General features: G+C 47.7%; 1 protein-coding gene across 2 annotated transcripts in view; it reads right to left on the bottom strand.

The window, feature by feature from the left end:
• Positions 1-17,894, bottom strand: part of PSTPIP1 (proline-serine-threonine phosphatase interacting protein 1) — a 50,698-nt gene extending 32,804 nt beyond the window's left edge. Inside the window, exons 1-3 of one of the 2 annotated variants that reach the window (XM_079991693.1) lie at positions 17,647-17,894; positions 4,377-4,477; positions 168-242 (exon numbers count right to left, since the gene is read on the bottom strand). In XM_079991693.1, the coding sequence (XP_079847819.1) occupies positions 168-242; positions 4,377-4,477; positions 17,647-17,679 (209 nt within the window). In that variant the 5' untranslated portion in view covers positions 17,680-17,894. Of the gene's footprint in view, positions 1-167; positions 243-4,376; positions 4,478-8,055; positions 8,086-17,646 lie in introns of those variants that run through there. The other variant, XM_079991694.1, reaches the window with a different exon arrangement.
• Between the last annotated feature and the right edge of the window lie 341 nt (positions 17,895-18,235).

Genomic DNA, 18,235 nt, shown 5'->3' with positions numbered 1-18,235 from the left:
TGCACCGACCCCTCTCGCTCTCCAGGCTTCAGCGAAAGCCTGCATTCGCCCCATAGGACGCATACACATTTCCCCTTCATTTTTGGAGGGGGAAAAGTGCGTCCTATAGGGTGAAAAATACGGTACTTTGCAGTCATTGCTATCATGTTACATTCAAAAGGACTTACTTGATTTCTGTTTGGCCTCCTGCCTTCCGAGCAATTTGAACCAGCTCCTTCCCGTACCGCTCTTCTGCTTGTGCCCTGCAAAAAGAGAAGAAAAAACTTCATTATTTGAAGTTCAAAGAGTTGTTGTTGTTGTTTAGTCGTTTAGTCGTGTCCGACTCTTCGTGACCCCATGGACCAGAGAACGCCAGGCACTCCTGTCCTCCACTGCCCCCCGCAGCTTGGTCAGACTCATGCTGGTAACCTCGAAAACACTATCCAACCATCTCGTCCTCTGTCGCCCCCTTCTCCTTGTGCCCTCCATCTTCCCCAACATCAGGGTCTTCTCCAGGGAGTCTTCTCTTCTCATGAGGTGGCCAAAGTACTGGAGCCTCAGCTTCACAATCTGTCCTTCCAGTGAGCACTCAGGGCTGATTTCCTTCAGAATGGAGAGGTTTGATCTTCTTGCAGTCCATGGGACTCTCAAGAGTCTCCTCCAGCACCATAATTCAAAAGCATCAATTCTTCGGCGATCAGCCTTCTTTATGGTCCAGCTCTCACTTCCATACATCACTACTGGGAAAACCATAGCTTTAACTATACGGACCTTTGTTGGCAAGGTGATGTCTCTACTTCTCAAGATGCTGTCTAGGCCTGTCATTGCCCTTCTCCCAAGAAGCAGGCATCTCTTAATTTCGTGGCTGCTGTCACCATCTGCAGTGATCATGGAGCCCAAGAAAGTAAAATCTCTCACTGCCTCCATTTCTTCCCCTTCTATTTGCCAGGAGGTGATGGGACCAGTAGCCATGATCTTCGTTTTTTTGATGTTGAGCTTCAGACCATATTTTGCACTCTCCTCTTTCACCCTCAATAAAAGGTTCTTTAATTCCTCCTCACTTTCTGCCATCAAGGTTGTGTCATCTGCATATCTGAACCAACACCCATATATTTTGGGGTCTCTTGCCCTGACAGGCCTTGTACTGGTCACTATTTGGGTACATTAAAAACAAGCCTATCAAAGTAAGAAAAGGGAGGTGGTGCAAGCCAGTATTGGAAAGGGGCAGGTGCACACCCCATAAATGAAGACAAAACTGAATGGGATTCTTGCAATAATTAAGAACTGATGCTGGGAGGGAGAAGTAGGTGGGATTTTCCAAAAAGGCCACATGGGCAGTTGTGCTGCACAGCTGCAAAAGGCTCGCCCTTTGCAGAATTAAAGACATGCAGCGGACATGAGCCTTGTGGTGTGAGCACTGTGCAACAGTTGCACGGCAAAGTGACACATCACAGTCACTGATAGTGCTAGATGGTGATTGAGTTGCTTTTCTCTGACAATTGCAATTTCTTGTTAGAACTGTTGGAGGAACAAAATCTGTCACAAGGGAGGTGCAAAATAATAAAAGTTCCAAGGCCATGGAAACAATTCTAATAGCTCAAGCAACATTGTGTTGTCTTGGTCATCTTCACAGCAACCCTGAAGAAGCAAGTCACTAATATTCCCAGTTTGCAGAGAAAGCCTAAGAAACAGCAATCTCTCCCACATCAAAGGAAGTCAGTTCATATGCTCAAAGAAATAGTTTTTCGTCGTGGATGCGATGGCAGGACAGAGATGCAAAGCCACAGCTGGTTGCATGGCAACATTTCCTAATCCAATGCACTGCCATGTCCCACATGTCTACGCAAATTCATGGTGGCATTCTTTTCTTGTGAATCTGGTCTGGGACCGTAATACATTTCTTTCTTTCATTCTTTTCTTGTGCCCAGGGCTAGCAGGAATTACAAAACCCAAACAGCACTGAAGGCAGACTGCAAAGCAAGGTCACGTGTCCACATCACAAAATTGCCATGTTCCCCTTTGCCTGGTGACAGCTCTCTTTTTTACCTTCGGACTTAGAACTTGGAAACCCAAACAATCACCGTATGTTTTGCATGTCATGACAGTCAGAGGAGAGTGTCTGCACAATTGTAACTGCTTGGGGAGGAGCAAGCCAGCTAAACAGTCATTTGCTTATTTTACTTGTATGATTGTTTGTTATGCTTTTTCAGGTCTATGGCCACATAATGTAGAATCTGAATCAAATTTAACTGAGAAAATGAGAAATTGAGAGAAACTGAAAATGACCCATCCCCCCTCACCTTCTCCAACCCGGCACGATCCAGATGTTGTACAGTGGACTACAATTCCCATCACCCCTGGCCATTGGCCATTCTGGCTAGGGTTGATGGGAACTGTAGTCCAAAACATGGAGGTCACCAGGTTAAGGAGGCTGGCCTCACCCCTTCACCATCCCACAGCGTCGCCTCATTTGACCAGCTTCATGTCCTGGAGGTCACCCAAAAAAACCCCTAATGCCTCCCATATATTTTAGATGACAGCTCCCAACAGCTCCAGTCGGGAGGAACCAGAAGGATGATGGGGGAAGGCATCCCTTAAACCAGCCAAGTGAGCCACCCCCAAATTAGTTCCAGGGGCCCAGAGCCACTCAAACCCACCTGCGCCACTCACTCTGCCTCCACCCACAGCAGGTTAACCACTCTGGTGCCTATGCGAAGCTACTGTTTCCACCAGGAGAAAGAAAACTTTGCTCACATGTTTTAAAATAGCTCTGGAGAGATGACAGGGGTCTGTGTCACTTGTGAGTGTATAATGATTCATTAGCAGGACACTGGGAGAGCCCATTTTACTCTCAGGGGCTGTGCTCCTACAAAGGTGGGGGGGGGACAGAAGGGAGCACTGGGTGGGGAGACCACACTGCTTTCCTGAAGCTGAATGTTGGGCAGCTGAAAGACTTCTTCAGGCAGCACATAGCTACACTATGAAACTCCCTCCCTCCCCCAAGAGACAGGGAGGGCCACCAGCTGGGATGTCTTTAGAGAGGACTGAGAAGGCGATCAAGGGCTCCTAGCCAGGATGGCTCTGCTCTGCCTCCACAGTCAGAGGCAGCAATGCTGGAAACTGCAGGAGGGGAGGCGGGGCTCTTGTGCTCCAGGCCTGGTTGTGGGTTTCACTTTGGCGCATCTGCTCAGCCGCTGTGAGAACAGGATGAGGATCTATATGTGCCACTGGCCTGATCCACCAGGCTTCCATTATTCTCTTCTCTTCCAAGTATATTCACACAAAAAATCACAATTTTCATAATTCATCAGCATCTTAGCGTGATTTTTTCCTAATGCATTTCCTAATATTTCTCTGCAGTTTTGCCTAATATCCACATTTTTGCCAAGCAGCTCTCACCTAATACAATGCACGTTTGCACGTTCCTCTCTAACAACACTTAGCCCCTGGACTTACTACTTCAGCCAAGAAATGTGCTAGGAAATTCAAATAAGTGAACATTTTGAAGGATGGCATTGTTTCAGCAAGCACAGATATCAACTTTCATCCCCACTCAGAGGAGTGCAAGGCGACGTATGTGGCTCCCTGCTTCCCCATTTTCTTTCCCTTCTTCCCTTCCCTGTGAGGGAGGTTTCACTGTGGCCCTCGGCCAGAGATGGTAGTGCACTCATAGATTTGCACCAGCAGGACTAGCACCTTGAATTCATCCCAAAACCTAACTGGGAGCTGGATCATTAACCATTACTGTTGCATGTTTTCTCACTGGCTGAGTGGGGATTTGAACTCTGGCCTCCCAGGTCCTGGTCTGGCACTTTTAATCTCTACCCCACACTAGATCTCTCCAGCTCAGTGTCTTTGTTTGTTTGCAACTCTCTCTCTCTCTCTCTCTCTCTCTCTCTCTCTCTCTCTCTCTCCCCCTCTCTCTCCCCTTCCTCCCTATTCAGCAAGGAACAGCAGGTGGAGGAGGAACTTCTTAGTCTCTCCTTCCTCCAGCAACTTGCTCTGCTTCTGAGCTGGCCAGGAAGGAAGAGGTCTCTCTGCTGCCAGCCCAGAAACCAAGTGAGCTGCTGCAGGAGGGACAGAGTGTCCCAATACTACCCACCACAGAGCTGGAAGAAATCCCTAGGGTCATCTAGTCCACCCCCCCGCAATGCAGTGGAGGAGAGTCCACCACCCTCTGAGGGTGTCCATCCCACCATTGAATGAAGGTTAGCACCGGCAAGTTCTTCGTAATGTTTAGCTGGAAACTCCTTCCTTACAATTTGAATCTATTGGTTTGGGTCGTCTCCTCTGGAGCAACAGAAAGCAAGCCTGCTCCATCTTGGTCCACGGTGCGCCCAGCGCCCCGACAGGGGCAGGGCAGCCAGTGTTCCTTCTTAATTACCCTTTTCAGTTACCTTTGTTTGATGAGGTCCTCCACATCCTTGCACATCTTCCTCCCATCCAGCAGTCGTTGTAGAAGTGCATCGTACCCAGCATGGACAGTGAATTCTTTACACTAGGAAATGGAAATTATGGATTCCAATTAGCTAAAACCATTCTCACCACATAAACAACTAGATTAGTCAGTCTAGGTCAGGTGGGGGATCTTAGCGCTGCACAGTCATTTCCAATGCAAGTTGCTATCGCTCAGCAGCTCACCAAGCGCTGCCCTTGGTTGCTCCCTTGGTGCTCTGGACAGTGAAAAGACCCACCGCCCTGGGGGAAAGGAGGACAGAGCAAAGAAAAGTCACATCTCATGCATATTTAACTTGCACAATTCCAGCCATAAATGGTTGAAGGCCAGCGGTTGAAATGCCACAAGTTAAATGCAAGTTTAAAAGTTTCAGATGAATTTAATTTGTTTTGGTCTATTTTACTGTCGTTTTAACTTACTGTAGTTTTAAATTATGGTTGTAAATTTTTTACTGATCATTTTATTGATTCATCTTTTTCGTAAGCCGTTTTGAGGGTTTTTTCTGCAATCAAACAGTATATAAATTTCATGAAATAAAAAAATACATAGATAGAATGCAAGGAAGGCAGAGAGCTTGAGGGGGGCAGCCAAAGGTCCAGGAGGCTGGGGGTGCTTGAGCAGAGGTGGTTCTAAGGGGTGGGCTGAAGATGTGATGATGCTGCACCCCAGAGCTACGCCATGTGCCAAGAGAGCATGGAGGCATCTTTACAAGTGTGGTTGTACTGTGTTGTTTTATGCAAGCAGCCAAGGGGATTCCTTTGGCTTGAAACAGAGGAATTAAATAAAATGAATCAGTATCATGATGCAAATTCACAACTGATGTTCTACGCTTCATCAAGTATAGCACTCTGTGTGTCCCAGTAGGTTTCATCCACCTCCCTGGGGGTAGCAGTGTCAGGCAGGCAAGAGAATACGGATGCTCTTGGGTGTGAGTCCTGGCAGAACTGCTCCCTGCTTGGCAGCCTTTTCCACCTGGCCTGGGAGGGCAGGGCCCTGACGGACTCTAGCAGCAAAAGCTGAGGCTGCTGAAGAGGCCAGAGACCATCTTGACGGTCTCTTGGGGCAGACCCAGGTCTGAGCTTCCACAGCCACCATCCGCCATGAACCACCACTGGCAGGTGAAGGGGTTTGGGGCAAAGGCGCCTGTTCCTGGGGTGACCCAAAAGCAAATAATCACTTCCAGGGGTGGAAATTTCCCCAGACAATCTTACATGACCTTACAGGTCTAAAATACAGAAACAGCTGCTGCAGGATACAAACACACATGGGATGGGATGGGATATATGGTTGAAAAGGAGAAGGAGTTCAACCGTTTCCACTGCCCCCAGCGGGAGATTTCCTCCATTTGCAAAAGGCAGCAAGGAAGGGATTTATTGGGATTACTGTAGGGAGAGAGGTGAAACTCTTCCTCTTTGCCCACCTTACTCCTAATCCTGCGTGGGCCTCCCATGGTGCCTATTTCCTTTTTAAAAAAATGCCCATTAAAGAGACAAAACAATGGATACACCTAGAGAGGGACACAATTGAAAATACCTGCGCCACAGCATACCCTCTCCTCCCAAACAAGCTAAGGAAAATTCCCACAACACTTAACAGGTACACACAGACCACGCTCAAAGCATGGAAAGCAGAAATAGACAAACTATCGCCAACCCCACTAATTCTCCTGGCGCACCACCCATTACAGCACCACACAGCACAAAACCTCCAGATAAAAACCTGGCAAACCAAAGACTTTTATCGCCTAATAGACTTATATAAAAATAAGAAACCTTTGTCAACACAAGAAATACGGGACAAACTAGAAGACTCCTAAATGCCCTAGTTAACACATCACCAATTACATGCCCTCTTAAATAATCCAGCAGTAAAATCAGCAGCAACTAGGCCCCTGACAACCTTTGAAAACCTCTTCCTAACAACAAAGGAACACGGCAAAGGGTTGGTATCCGCCATATACAAAATATACAAAATACTACTCCAAAATACCATGAACCCCCTAGATGCAATCAAAAAACAATGGGAGGATGACATAGGCTTAATCCCATAGGATTAACCCCACTCAGTGGACCAGAATATGGTCTAAACCCCCCTTTAAATCCATATCAACGAAAACGGAAGAACTCACTCTGAAACTCACCTACAGCTGGTACATAACAACAAGAAAATTAGCGCTAATATGCGTAGGAACCTCACCAAATGTTGGAGAGGGTGCACCTCCACAGGCACATACCTCCACATGTGGTGGGAATGTCCCAAAATCCAACTATTCTGGACAACAGCCATATGAGAAACAGCCTTACTAAAAAAATTAACAAATAAACTGCAACTGACACAGGGACAAATAGAAGAAGACACCTTCACCCCGGTATTGCTCCCCTTTATCACATACACAGCTCAACAAGACAACAACAAGAATCCATCAACAGCATACAAATCAATTTGGCTAACCTGATCCAAAACACCCACCCACCCCACTCACACATGAAGACAAAGCTCACCACAGCCAATCACAAATGGAAAACCACACCCTAGGCCAAGCCCAACCTCTCTCACCACCAAAGGAACACAAGTGAATAGCAGAGAACCTGCACAAGCGACGCTGACACAAAACCCCACACATACATTAAGTAAAATAGAAACATCGCCACCTGACCCCACCCCCACCCATCTTCTCCCCCCTCCACCTCTTTCCCCCTTTTCTTCCTAATGTAACACTAATGTCTCAACAAATGAAACTGATCTGTAAAAAAGTTACTTGAAAATAAATGCACATACTTTTGTAAAGCAAGAAAATCTTCAATAAAAATACATTTTTAAAAAATGCCTGTTAAATGCCCTATCACTTTTAATGTCGCTTCTTGTTTGGCCCTATGACTTGTGGATGAGTGGAGATTTGAACCTGTGTCCCCCTAGCCTAGTCTGACCTGCCACACATGCCTACCCTTCTTAAAAGTAGAGACAAAGGTTTCCAACTTCGCTGAAGCACAGGAGAAAAGTCAGGTCGTGCAATGACCCAATTAGCCTAAAGAGATAATATGTCACAGTCACAAAATTGACACATAAGGCAGCTGGCTGTAAGAAAAGCAAAAAAAAAAAAAAGTTTAAAAACTCTCTCTCTCTCTATATATATATATATTCTAAGCATATCAAGTGGACCAGCAGCAACTGCTGTGGGTGGGGAAGGGAACAGCTGCTTAAGGCATATACAACTCTTCCTTTAAGGCTTTCTTTAAAAAATGGAATACATCCTAACTTGTCTCCAAAAGGATGGGGGGGGGGAGACACCTTCCAGGCCTCCTGGTGGAAAAGATCCCTAGAGAGGGGGCCACCAAAGGTAAGGCTGTGTCTCCAGAAGCCACCATCCTGCAGTAAGCACACTTCCCTGAGAGGAAGCACCAGGGAATTCATAGGACCTGCTTCTGAATAAACATATGTAGGATTTGTGCTGCCGTTTCCAGATTTTGTGCTATAGATACAATGACAACACACCGGTAGAGTAGCACAGTGGATATTTCCCAGCCAACATTTAAAAAGAAAACGGATTGCACCATGGTGTAAAATGCCTTTCAGAGCATCTTTTTTCAACACCCCCCCCATAACTGAATAAGCAAACCTACAGTTGTGTTCGCCATCTCTCGAGTGTTCTGCCACACGGCGGGAGGGCTCTGAGCCTTCTGGAACAGGCTGCTGGAGGGAGCAGCTGCTGGTGCTGCTGGCGCTGCTGGCGCTGGTGTGCCAAATGGTCACAGCCACGTTGCCCGTCCCCTTCTGAGGCTGCCTTTGAATCATCAGGTTCAAGACAGGGCTCAGCCACTGTCAGGTTTTCCCACCAGGGAAATTACAATGGATTTTAGAATACAGGAAGATGAAGAACTGTATTGCAACAAGTCAGATAATGGGCTAATTAGCACAGGGTCATAAGAACATATAGGAAGCGGGTGGTGTTGTGGTCTAAACCACTGAGCCACTTGGGCTTGTTGATCAGAAGGTTGGCAGTTCAATTTCCCATGATGGTGGTGAGCTCCTGTTGCTCTGTCCCAGCTCCTGCCAACCTAGCAGTTTGAAAGCACACCAGTGCAAGTAGATGAATAGGTACCACTGCGGCAGGAAGGTAAATGGCATTTCCGTGTGTTCTGCCACTCATCACAGTATCACATTGTGCCAGAAGCAGTTTAGTCCTGCTGGTCACATGACCCAGAAAGCTGTCTGTGGGCAAACACTGGCTTCCTCAGTCTGAAGCGAGATGAGCGCCACACCCCATAGTTGCCTTTGACTGGACTTAACCATCCAGCGGTCCTTTACCTTAACCCAGGCATAGGCAAACTTGGCCCTCCAGATGTTTTGGGACTACAACTCCCATCACCCCTAGCTAACAAGACCAGTGGTCAGGGGTGATGGGAACTGTAGTCTCAAAACATCTGGAGGGCCGAGTTTACCTATTCCTGCCTTAACTCATAAGAACATGAGAAGAGCCTTCTGGATCAGGCCCAGAAGGGGGGCCCATCTAGTTCAGCATCCTGTTCTCAATGTGGTCAGCCGGATGCCCCCTGTGGAAACCCACAAACAGGACTTAAGCACAGGAGCCCCCTCCCCTCCTGTGGCTTCCAGCAGCAGGCATGCAGAAGCATTAATAGCCCTCTTCTCCATGAACATGTCCATTCATGTTGGTGGCCATCCCTGCCTCCTGTGGGAGCGAGTTCCACAAGATATCCGCCATGTGCCTATACTTGACCCGCACTGGCTGATCTCCAGGAGCTGTAGCCAGCACAGGTATTGGAAGGACTTGGGAGCAGCACAGGCCCACTAAGAGAGGAACACAGAAAGGCACCTACGCCAAGACAAACCTGCTAGTTCGCATAACACAGCATGGTCTCCACTGACTGACAGGGTTTCAGGGTCTCTCCTGGAGCTACCTGGAGATGCCAGGGAATGAATCTGGGACCTTCTGTATACAAAATAAATGCTCTACCCCTGAACCATGGCCCTTCCCCTGCCAGCGGGATGTCAGAGAAGTCAGACCACCACAGCGAAAACAGAAAGATTACTTTCCTAGTTCAAAGAATACAGCACGGAAAGTAGATCGTCATAAAGGTGGAAAGTTAGATTTCCTGTTTAGCAGCCTTTTTTTTTTTTTTAAAAAAAAAAAGGCATTTCCTTCTTACCAAATGCTTGCACTTGCTACGTAAGTCACCTGACGTGGGGCTGGGCAGGTACAGAAACAACTAACCGTAAAAAACAGTGCACAGAATGGTGTCTCTTGCACATTGCAATCATGTTTTTATTTATTTAATTACAGGCACCTGCATTTTAGAAAGACCACAGTAAAGTAGTTAGGTTTTGTTGGGGGGGGGGATTTCTGTTGCTTTTGGTAGAAGCTTTTTTCAAAGCCAAATTTGCATCACAAGAAAGGCGGGCCAGTACAGATTTTCATTGCAGTTATGATGGTTAAAGTCCCTGTTATGAATGGGGGGGGGGACAGATTCCCCCATAATTCCTGGGTGCCAGATCCCCCCCATAAGTTCTAGAGTTAGTAAATGTAGGGGATTGAATGCTTGACGTCTTCACCCAGGTGTGAGACAGCTGAGCAGTGCAGAAATGCAGTCTGAATCACCTGGGGAGAAGAACCATCTTGTAAAATACAAAGGAAGGTGCCTAGTTGGTTTTTTAAAAATCAATTCTATTAAGAGTTTTCAACATACAATACAATAAAAGCCAAACTAATCTAAAGAAGATAAATAGGACAGAAGCAAGAATAAGCAAAGGAAGAAAATAAAAAAGAAGAGAAGAAGAAAACTAAAAATAAATAAAATAAAATAAAAACCAGGTCCACTATTACAATTATATTGTAACCCTTATTCCACACACAGAAGAGTGAGCCATCCCAGCTCTCACCTGGGAGCTTCCCCCTCTTCCCCCAGTCTCGCACCCTGAGAGATCCTCTCTATCATCCATCACCTTCCTGGAAGCATCTTCATCAATCCAAGATAGGAAACTTCAAAAAACGAAGCATAGATATAGATAGACTTAACTGAGAGAAAACAAGAATTAAAGAAAACAGAAAAACAAAATAAGAAGAGAAACAAAAGAAAAGAAAAGAAAAGAGGATATTCTGATTCTCTCTGCTGCTGATTATGTATATGACAATTATGCAAAATATTCAAAGTATGCCAGGATGCCATCTAGCTGCATTAATATCCAGCCTTTTCTCAGTCTGCTAGGTGTTGTTTTCTCAGTCTCCAGTCCCCCAGGCATCTCAAATTTGCCGTTTTCCACTCAAAAAGTCCAAAAGTAGCTCTTCAGTTATTATTATGTGACCAAAATAGTCCTTCTGTGGTCCAATATGATGAATTTCTCCCCAGGTTCTCTAACAAATCTTAATAGTGTAATAGTAAAGGTAAAGGTAAAGGTACCCCTGCCCGTACGGGCCAGTCTTGACAGACTCTGGGGTTGTGCGCCCATCTCACTCAAGAGGCCAGGGGCCAGCGCTGTCCGGAGACACTTCCGGGTCACGTGGCCAGCGTGACATCGCTGCTCTGGCGAGCCAGAGCCGCACACGGAAACGCCGTTTACCTTCCCGCTGGTAAGCGGTCCCTATTTATCTACTTGCACCCGGAGGTGCTTTCGAACTGCTAGGTTGGCAGGCGCTGGGACCGAGCAGCGGGAGCGCACCCCGCCGCAGGGATTCGAACCGCCGACCTTTCGATCGGCAAGTCCTAGGCGCTGAGGCTTTAACCCACAGCGCCACCTGCGTCCCAATAGTGTAATAGTCTGTACTTATTTGCTTGTGTCTTCATTAAACCATAGTCAGTTCCTTATATTCCAGTCCCATTTCCTGTTGGTCCTGCTTTATCCTGATTTAAAGAAAAAAGGAAAAATCCTTCTTCCATTCTTTTTCCAAACCAATCACTGAGAGCTTAGAGGCTTTTTCTTCCGTGTTTGCTTCAGTTTCTGCCCTCGGCCCTTTCTCTCTCTGCCTCATCTCTGCCATCTCCGATTGCCTCTTAAACCCTTTCTTTTCTCCTGTTTCCATCCTCCCATCCACTCCAACTCCTGCTGCTGTCCCATGCTCAGGCAGAAGTCAATCCACATCTTTCCCCACAGCTCCTGTGCATTCTGTAGTCTGACAGAGATCAGATCTAACTTCTCTTAAAGTTCTGCGCACCTCGGATCTTAACACTGCCAGCTGTTCATCTGGGAGGCTTTGTAGGATATCAACGATTGGAGAAGCATCTGGTGTTGGCTTTGCCACATTGGGTTCTGCTAAGCTCTCCCTTGGGAGAAGTTCCACTTCCAGGAACTTGTCTCTGCTTGCACATTCCTTCCTCTTAAGAACCTCTGTTTCATTTTCGCAGCCAACACAACACGTACAAGACAGAGATTTATAGGCTGTATAAACTGAAAATTTAAAGCAGATTCAGAGCTATCTTATCAGTTAATAATAATAAAAAATTAATTTTTATTTATATCCCGCCCTCCCCAGCCAAAGCCAGGCTCAGGGCGGCTAACAACAATAAAATTAATTCAAATCAAATTGATGGCAACCATTGGGCTAGAGTTCTGTGAAGATTGCCAAAGGAGGGAGTCAGGCTGTGCCCTGGCCAAAGGCTTGGTGGAACAGCTGTCTTGCAAACCCAGTGGAAAGATGTCAAGTCCCGCAGGGCCCTAGTCTCTTGTGGCAGAGCATTCCACCAGATCGGAGCCACAGCCGAAAAAGCCCTGGCTCTGGTTGAGGCCAGCCTAACCTCTCTGTGGCCTGGGACCTCCAAGATGTTTTTGTTTGAAGATTGTAAATTCCTCTGTGGGACATACCAGGAGAGGCGGTCCCGTAGGTACGAGGGTCCTAGGCCGTATAGGGCTTTAAAGGTTAAAACCAGCACCTTAAACCTGATCCTGTACTCCACCAGGAGCCAGTGCAGCTGGTATAGCACCGGGTGAATGTGATCTCGCAGCGAGAACCCAGTAAGGAGTCTCACTGCAGAATTCTGCACTCGCTGGAGTTTCTGGGTCAGTCTCAAGGGCAGCCCCACGTAGAGCGAGTTACAATAATCCAGTCTGGAGGTGACCGTCGCGTGGATCACAGTGGCTAGGTCAGGGAGAGAGAGATAAGGAGCCAACTGCTTAGCTTGGCGGAGATGGAAAAATGCCGCCTTTGTTATAGCTGCAATCTGCACCTCCATGGAAAGGGAGGTGTCGAAGATTACACCCAAACTCTTAACGGACAGTGCTGGCACTCTTGCCCCCGCAAGAGATGGGAGCTCCCCCCCCTAATCCCATATCGTCCCGACCCAACCAAAGGACCTCTGTCTTGGAAGGATTTAACTTCAACCGGCTTCCCCGTAACCATCCAGCCACAGCTTCCAAGCATCTGATCAGTGTGTCTGGGGCCGAATCAGGATGGCCATCCATCAACAGATAGAGTTGGGTGTCATCAGCATACTGATGGCAGCCCAGCCCAAAACTCCGGACAAGCTGGGTGAGGGGGCGCATAAAGATGTTGAAAAGCATCGGGGAGAGTATCGCACCCTGGGGCACTCCACACACCAGGGAGTGGCGCAATGACAATTCCCCCCCAAACACCACCCTCTGTCCCCGACCAGAGAGAAACCTTCCTTTGTATTACAAGATGGTTCTTCTCCCCAGGTGATTCAGACTGCATTTCTGTGCCTTCTCCGCAAAAAAGCTCGCAAATGCCTCACAGCTGTGTGTCAAATTGTTATTTAAATTTGGCTGTCCCTCCAGGGACGTTATAGACCTAATTATACTAAATAATTGCACCAGGAGAGATAGCGGATGCAATGGAGGCCGAGAAGTAAGACTTCTTAGCAGCCTTCACCGCCAGCTCGTAGGTTTTCATAAAAGCCCTATAAGATGTTCTTGAGGCTCCATCACGGGCACCCCGCCATACTCGCTCTAGCTGTCTGAGGTCCCGCTTCATTTTCTGGAGCTCCTCGGTAAACCAGGGAGCCCGGTTTCTGCGGGGTCGCAGAGGGCGCTTAGGTGCGATCTCATCGATGGCTGCCAGGAGCTGGGTATTCCAGCCCTCAACAAGCTCAGTCAATGAGTCGCCAGGGGGAGCAAGGTCCCGCAAGGCTTGGCGGAATCTATCAGGGTCCATCAGCCTCTGCGGGCGAGCCCAAATCGGCTCGCCACCTAAGCAGGGTGGGGGTGGAAAGTCAATCCTGGCTTTCAGAGCGTAGTGATCAGACCATGGCACCTTCATTGAAGGAGACATGATCACATCTATACCTACGCCAAAGATCAAATCCAGCGTGTGGCCTGCTTGATGTGTGGGGCCCGAAACAAACTGGGAGAGCCCTAGTGTCACCATGGAAGACACCAGGTCCAGAGCCTGTGAGGAGGGAGTGGCATCAGCATGGATGTTGAAGTCCCCCAATACCAATAGGTTAGGGAACTCCAAGGCCCAGCCGGCCACCGCCTCCAGCAGGCCTGACAGGGTGGCTGCTGGTGCGCTAGGTGGCCGGTACACCAGCCAGACAGCCAAGCTCTCCTCGGAACCCCACACTAGGCCAACACATTCAATGCCGGGGATCGATGGCGATGGTAGAGCCCTGAAAGAACAATCTTCCCGGATTAATAATGCCACCCCTCCCCCCCCCCGGCCCACAGTCCGCGAGAAACCCAGAGGCGCCATCTCTTGTTAGGTAACTGTTTCCCCTTCGCACACCCAGATCTCTGTCACACAAGCCAGGTTGACCCCCTGCGAGGTGACGAAATCTTGCAGGGTGGCGGTTTTGTTGCCTATAGACCTGGCATTGCACAACACCAGTGACACCCTACCCTCGTCCCTCGGGATGGGGCGCAGATTGGAAGGGGTACGAGCATATCCGTATCTCAGTCCCCTTCGCCGATAACATCTGCCCCCCCCCCCACCATACCTCCCTCACCCCTCCACGGTAGCAATCCCAAGCCTCATACTAGCCTCCATTGATGGCAATTGGTGTTATTCTTTCCTAGCCTAGTTGTTCTACTTATAGTATCAACAACTCGATAATTCTAATTAGTCAAGTAGAACAAGCCAGCTAACCTCAGCTACCTCTCTGATTATATGAAACTATTATGTTCTTTATCAGCCTACTATTATAATATTAGACAAACCAATTAATAAAATTAAAAAATAAGCCCCAAAACATTCCACAGCTAAACAGAACTACCATATAATGTACATAAAGGAAGAAAAAACACCTAAATAACAGGAGAACAGCAATCAAGCATCTCACACTAAGCAAGCCAAAACTTAAATATTATCATGAAACAAAGGACTAAAACAAATGGCAAAGGAAGGGGGAGGGGAAAGGGGGGGGAAGGTTCTTGTAGCAGATGAAGTTCTTGTCGCATCATGCGCCAGCTCAAGTCTGCTCGAATGATCTCTGAATCTGCCAACCTGAACAACCAGGCGACATCGGGGGATGGGCAGAGGAAGGCGGGGCAGGCTCAGTAAATGCCCTGTTTGATGTCAGTGCCGTGCCCGATGGTCTCGGGCAACTATTCTCTCAAAGAATAGTTGTATTCTTTCGAAGTCGCCAGTAATTAATTTAAACCTTTTGGTTTATTTTCTAGCCTGTTAACCAATGTTTTTCCAGCCCCCAGCAGTCCACCTGTTCTTTGGTGCTAATTAAATGACAGATAGAAAATCCAGTTAGTATTTACTTCTAGTCTTAAAGGTAAAGGAACCCCTGACTGTTAGGTCCAGTCACGAACGACTGGGGTTTCAGCGCTCATTTCACTTTATTGGCTGAGGGAGCCGGCGTACAGCTTCCAGGTCATGTGGCCAGCATGACTAAGCCGCTTCTGGCGAACCAGAGCAGTGCATGGAAACACCGTTTACCTTCCCACCGGAGCGGTATCTATTTATCTACTTGCACTTTGACGTGTTTTCGAACTGCTAGGTTGGCAGAAGCTGGCATCGAGCAACAGGAGCTCACCCCGTCGCGGGGATTTGAACCGCCAACCTTCTGATTGGCAAGCCCAAGAAGCTCAGTGGTTTAGACCACAGCGCCACCCGCGTCCCACTTCTAGTCTCAGAAATAGTTAAAAGAATGAGGTTTGCTGACCTGACGCCCTAATTTAAGGGCCATTGTGTGGTGCATGGGATTGGTGAATGTTCCTTCCTTGAGATGTTCCTCCACCCCTGAAAACTTCTGTCTCTGGCATGATGAATGTCTCCTTCTGAAGACATGTGAGGTTTATCCCTGAACTCCCTTATCTCAAAAGGGAGTTTTGGTATACCTTGGTTTCTTAATCAATACATTTCATCTCTGTATAAGCAGTCCACCATCTTTCGTCCCCAGAGGTCCACAAACAATTAACTTTTGGGGTTTTGTGAGACCCTCCTCCCATGAGAGGAGGTCAAGGTTAGAATTTCAGTGTCCAATGATATAAGCTGGGAGGGGGGAGGTTGCTGGGAGGCATGATGTCACCATAGGAATAAAAGGGGTTTAGAGGAACAGGAGGAGAATTCCATGCAGGGCTGGCTGGGAAAGGCTGCATGCAGAGACCAGGGAGCCTGGCTGTTTACTGCTCTGGGCCCAAGCAGGCTGTATCTATGAGGGGAGCAACAAGAGACACTCTTGGGGTGTAACGCTCTGCATCCCCTGCACCTAAACTCAGGTGTAAATATGTGTAAATAAACCATTTTTCTACAAGACACTACCGTCTCCACTGTGCCTTAATCCATAGGAACACAAACCCTGGTTACGTGCCCAGACCCCTGGATTCTTGTACCTGCTCAGCAGAGACGGGGGTAAAGCCCCCTTCCCTGTACACTGCCGTCCTGATAAAAGCCACACCTTCCCCACTGCTGCCTCTGTAGCTAAATAAAACAGAAAATGAAGATGCGGCTGCAAGAGATGCAATGAGAAGCACATATAGTTAGGCCCATAGAGAATAAAAGTTTGAGAAGAGGTTTAAGACATGGCTGCAGGAAGAAGTTCTTGTGAGATTTCCCGATATAACCACACTTGGGACCCTATGTGCTCTCGGGGCAGCAAGGGCCTTGCTATTTGCTGTTCTGACACAACAACATTTATTGGGGCAGCCCTGTGGTGAGGAGGTTGCCAGGGTACGTCCACACACCATGACCTGTAGCTCCTAACTGGACATGATAGCCTGGAAGGCAAATTCTGAAAAATGTCCCTGTGATAGCAGAGTGTGATGGCCAATCCATAGGCAAAGTGGAGCAGAAACATAGCCTGAAGCCCCCTGCATCCAGAAACAAGAGGCCATTCATCATGTTAGATAGATCAGTGCTCCTCAAACTTGGGTCTCCAGACGTTCTCAGACTACAGCTCCCATCATCCCCAGCCAGCTTAGCCAAATGGTTATGGATAATAGGAGCTGTAGTCCAACATCTGGGGATACAAGCTTGAGGAACCATGGGCTGGATTTACCCTCCAGATTCAGAGGCAGTATATCACTGAATGTCAGTACTGGCAAGCAAGAGGAGCAGAGGGCTGTTTCCTCCATGACGCATTTGCTGGTTTCCTAAGGCATCTGGCTGGACCACGACATCACAGGGGGCTGCATCTGATGGACCTTTGGTCTGACGGAGGAGGGCTCTTCATGCCCTTATTTTTAGAAACAGCCCCCACCAACTGGGAAAGGTCAAGATATTCAAGGGTGACACCTGAGCAACAGGGTGGGGCAACCTTTGCATAATAACATTCAGGTTTTGCATAAGACACTCTCTGTGTGGTGCCATGAGCATCCCCTCCACGAAAATAAAAGCGGCACTAGCAAAGTTGTATATCTAACACAAAAAGCACCACGTAAGAACAGAAACATGAGCTGTCGACAGCAATGAACATTAGACCCATGTTCTGCCAGCATCCCCAAGAAAGAAGTTAGTTGTTCAAAATTTTTTAAAAATTAAACATTTAGGAGTTCATTTCCTTCTCTCTTTTTTAGCAATTAAAAGTTTGAAATAAGTGATTCTTTTAACTATAGTACAAGTGGACCCTAGAAGTCCCTTACCTTTTGACTGTGAGGATTCAGGTGTCCTAGAGAGGCCCCTTCCGCAGTTTCCTGTGGTAACCAGTTTGCAAACGTGCCCCGAAAACCTTCCTAATGTACTGAACCAAACTTGCATGCAAAATTGTGACAGTGCGGCACCAGGTCAAGTCAGACCACGCAGCCAGCCAGTGTTGCCTCTTTATCTCCACGAAGGTGAAAATCAAGATGTTGGCACTTACCCAGAAGGCATCTTTGAACTGCAGATGTGTCATGAGGAGCTGCTGAGAAGGTTCCCTTTGGGCAGGCTTCCCCACAGCACCAAAAGTTTGACGGAGAGGAACCCAGTTGGCTCTGGCTGCCAAGCACACGGAAGCCGAAAGAGGAATGCTCTCTTTTGCAGCTTGCAAAACAGCTCTGGGCGGTTTAAGGAAGCTGAGTGTGAAATTACTTGCTACTCCGAAGGAGAAAGCACACCCCAAACCTCACAGGTCTCCCCTTCCTCTTTCCCTCCTCTTGCCCCACCCCTATGCTCTGCTATCAACCTCACTTCAGTTCTGGCAAATGGTGAGTATTGAAATGAGGAAGCAAAAAAACACCCTATCATCTGTGTGCAAATGAGGCAGGGTTTTTTTTTGGGGGGGGGGTTAGTGAAAAGATTAGCTACACCCCAGAAGGCCAAAGTTTTGTCTGATCAATGGACAAAGCTACAAACTCTGGGAGGAAAACTGAGAGCAGGCCCATTCTGTTGACCACGGAGGCTGCATTTCTTGATGCAAGGCAGTTTGCGTGTGTTTTTGGTAATCTTTTGTGCTGGGCTCAAATCGTACG

This window comes from Podarcis cretensis (genome assembly GCF_951804945.1).
Source record: "Podarcis cretensis genome assembly, chromosome: 9".
Taxonomy (NCBI): domain Eukaryota; kingdom Metazoa; phylum Chordata; class Lepidosauria; order Squamata; family Lacertidae; genus Podarcis; species Podarcis cretensis.
Note: the sequence above shows the minus strand (reverse complement) of the source record. Positions and strands in the feature narration are given on the sequence as shown.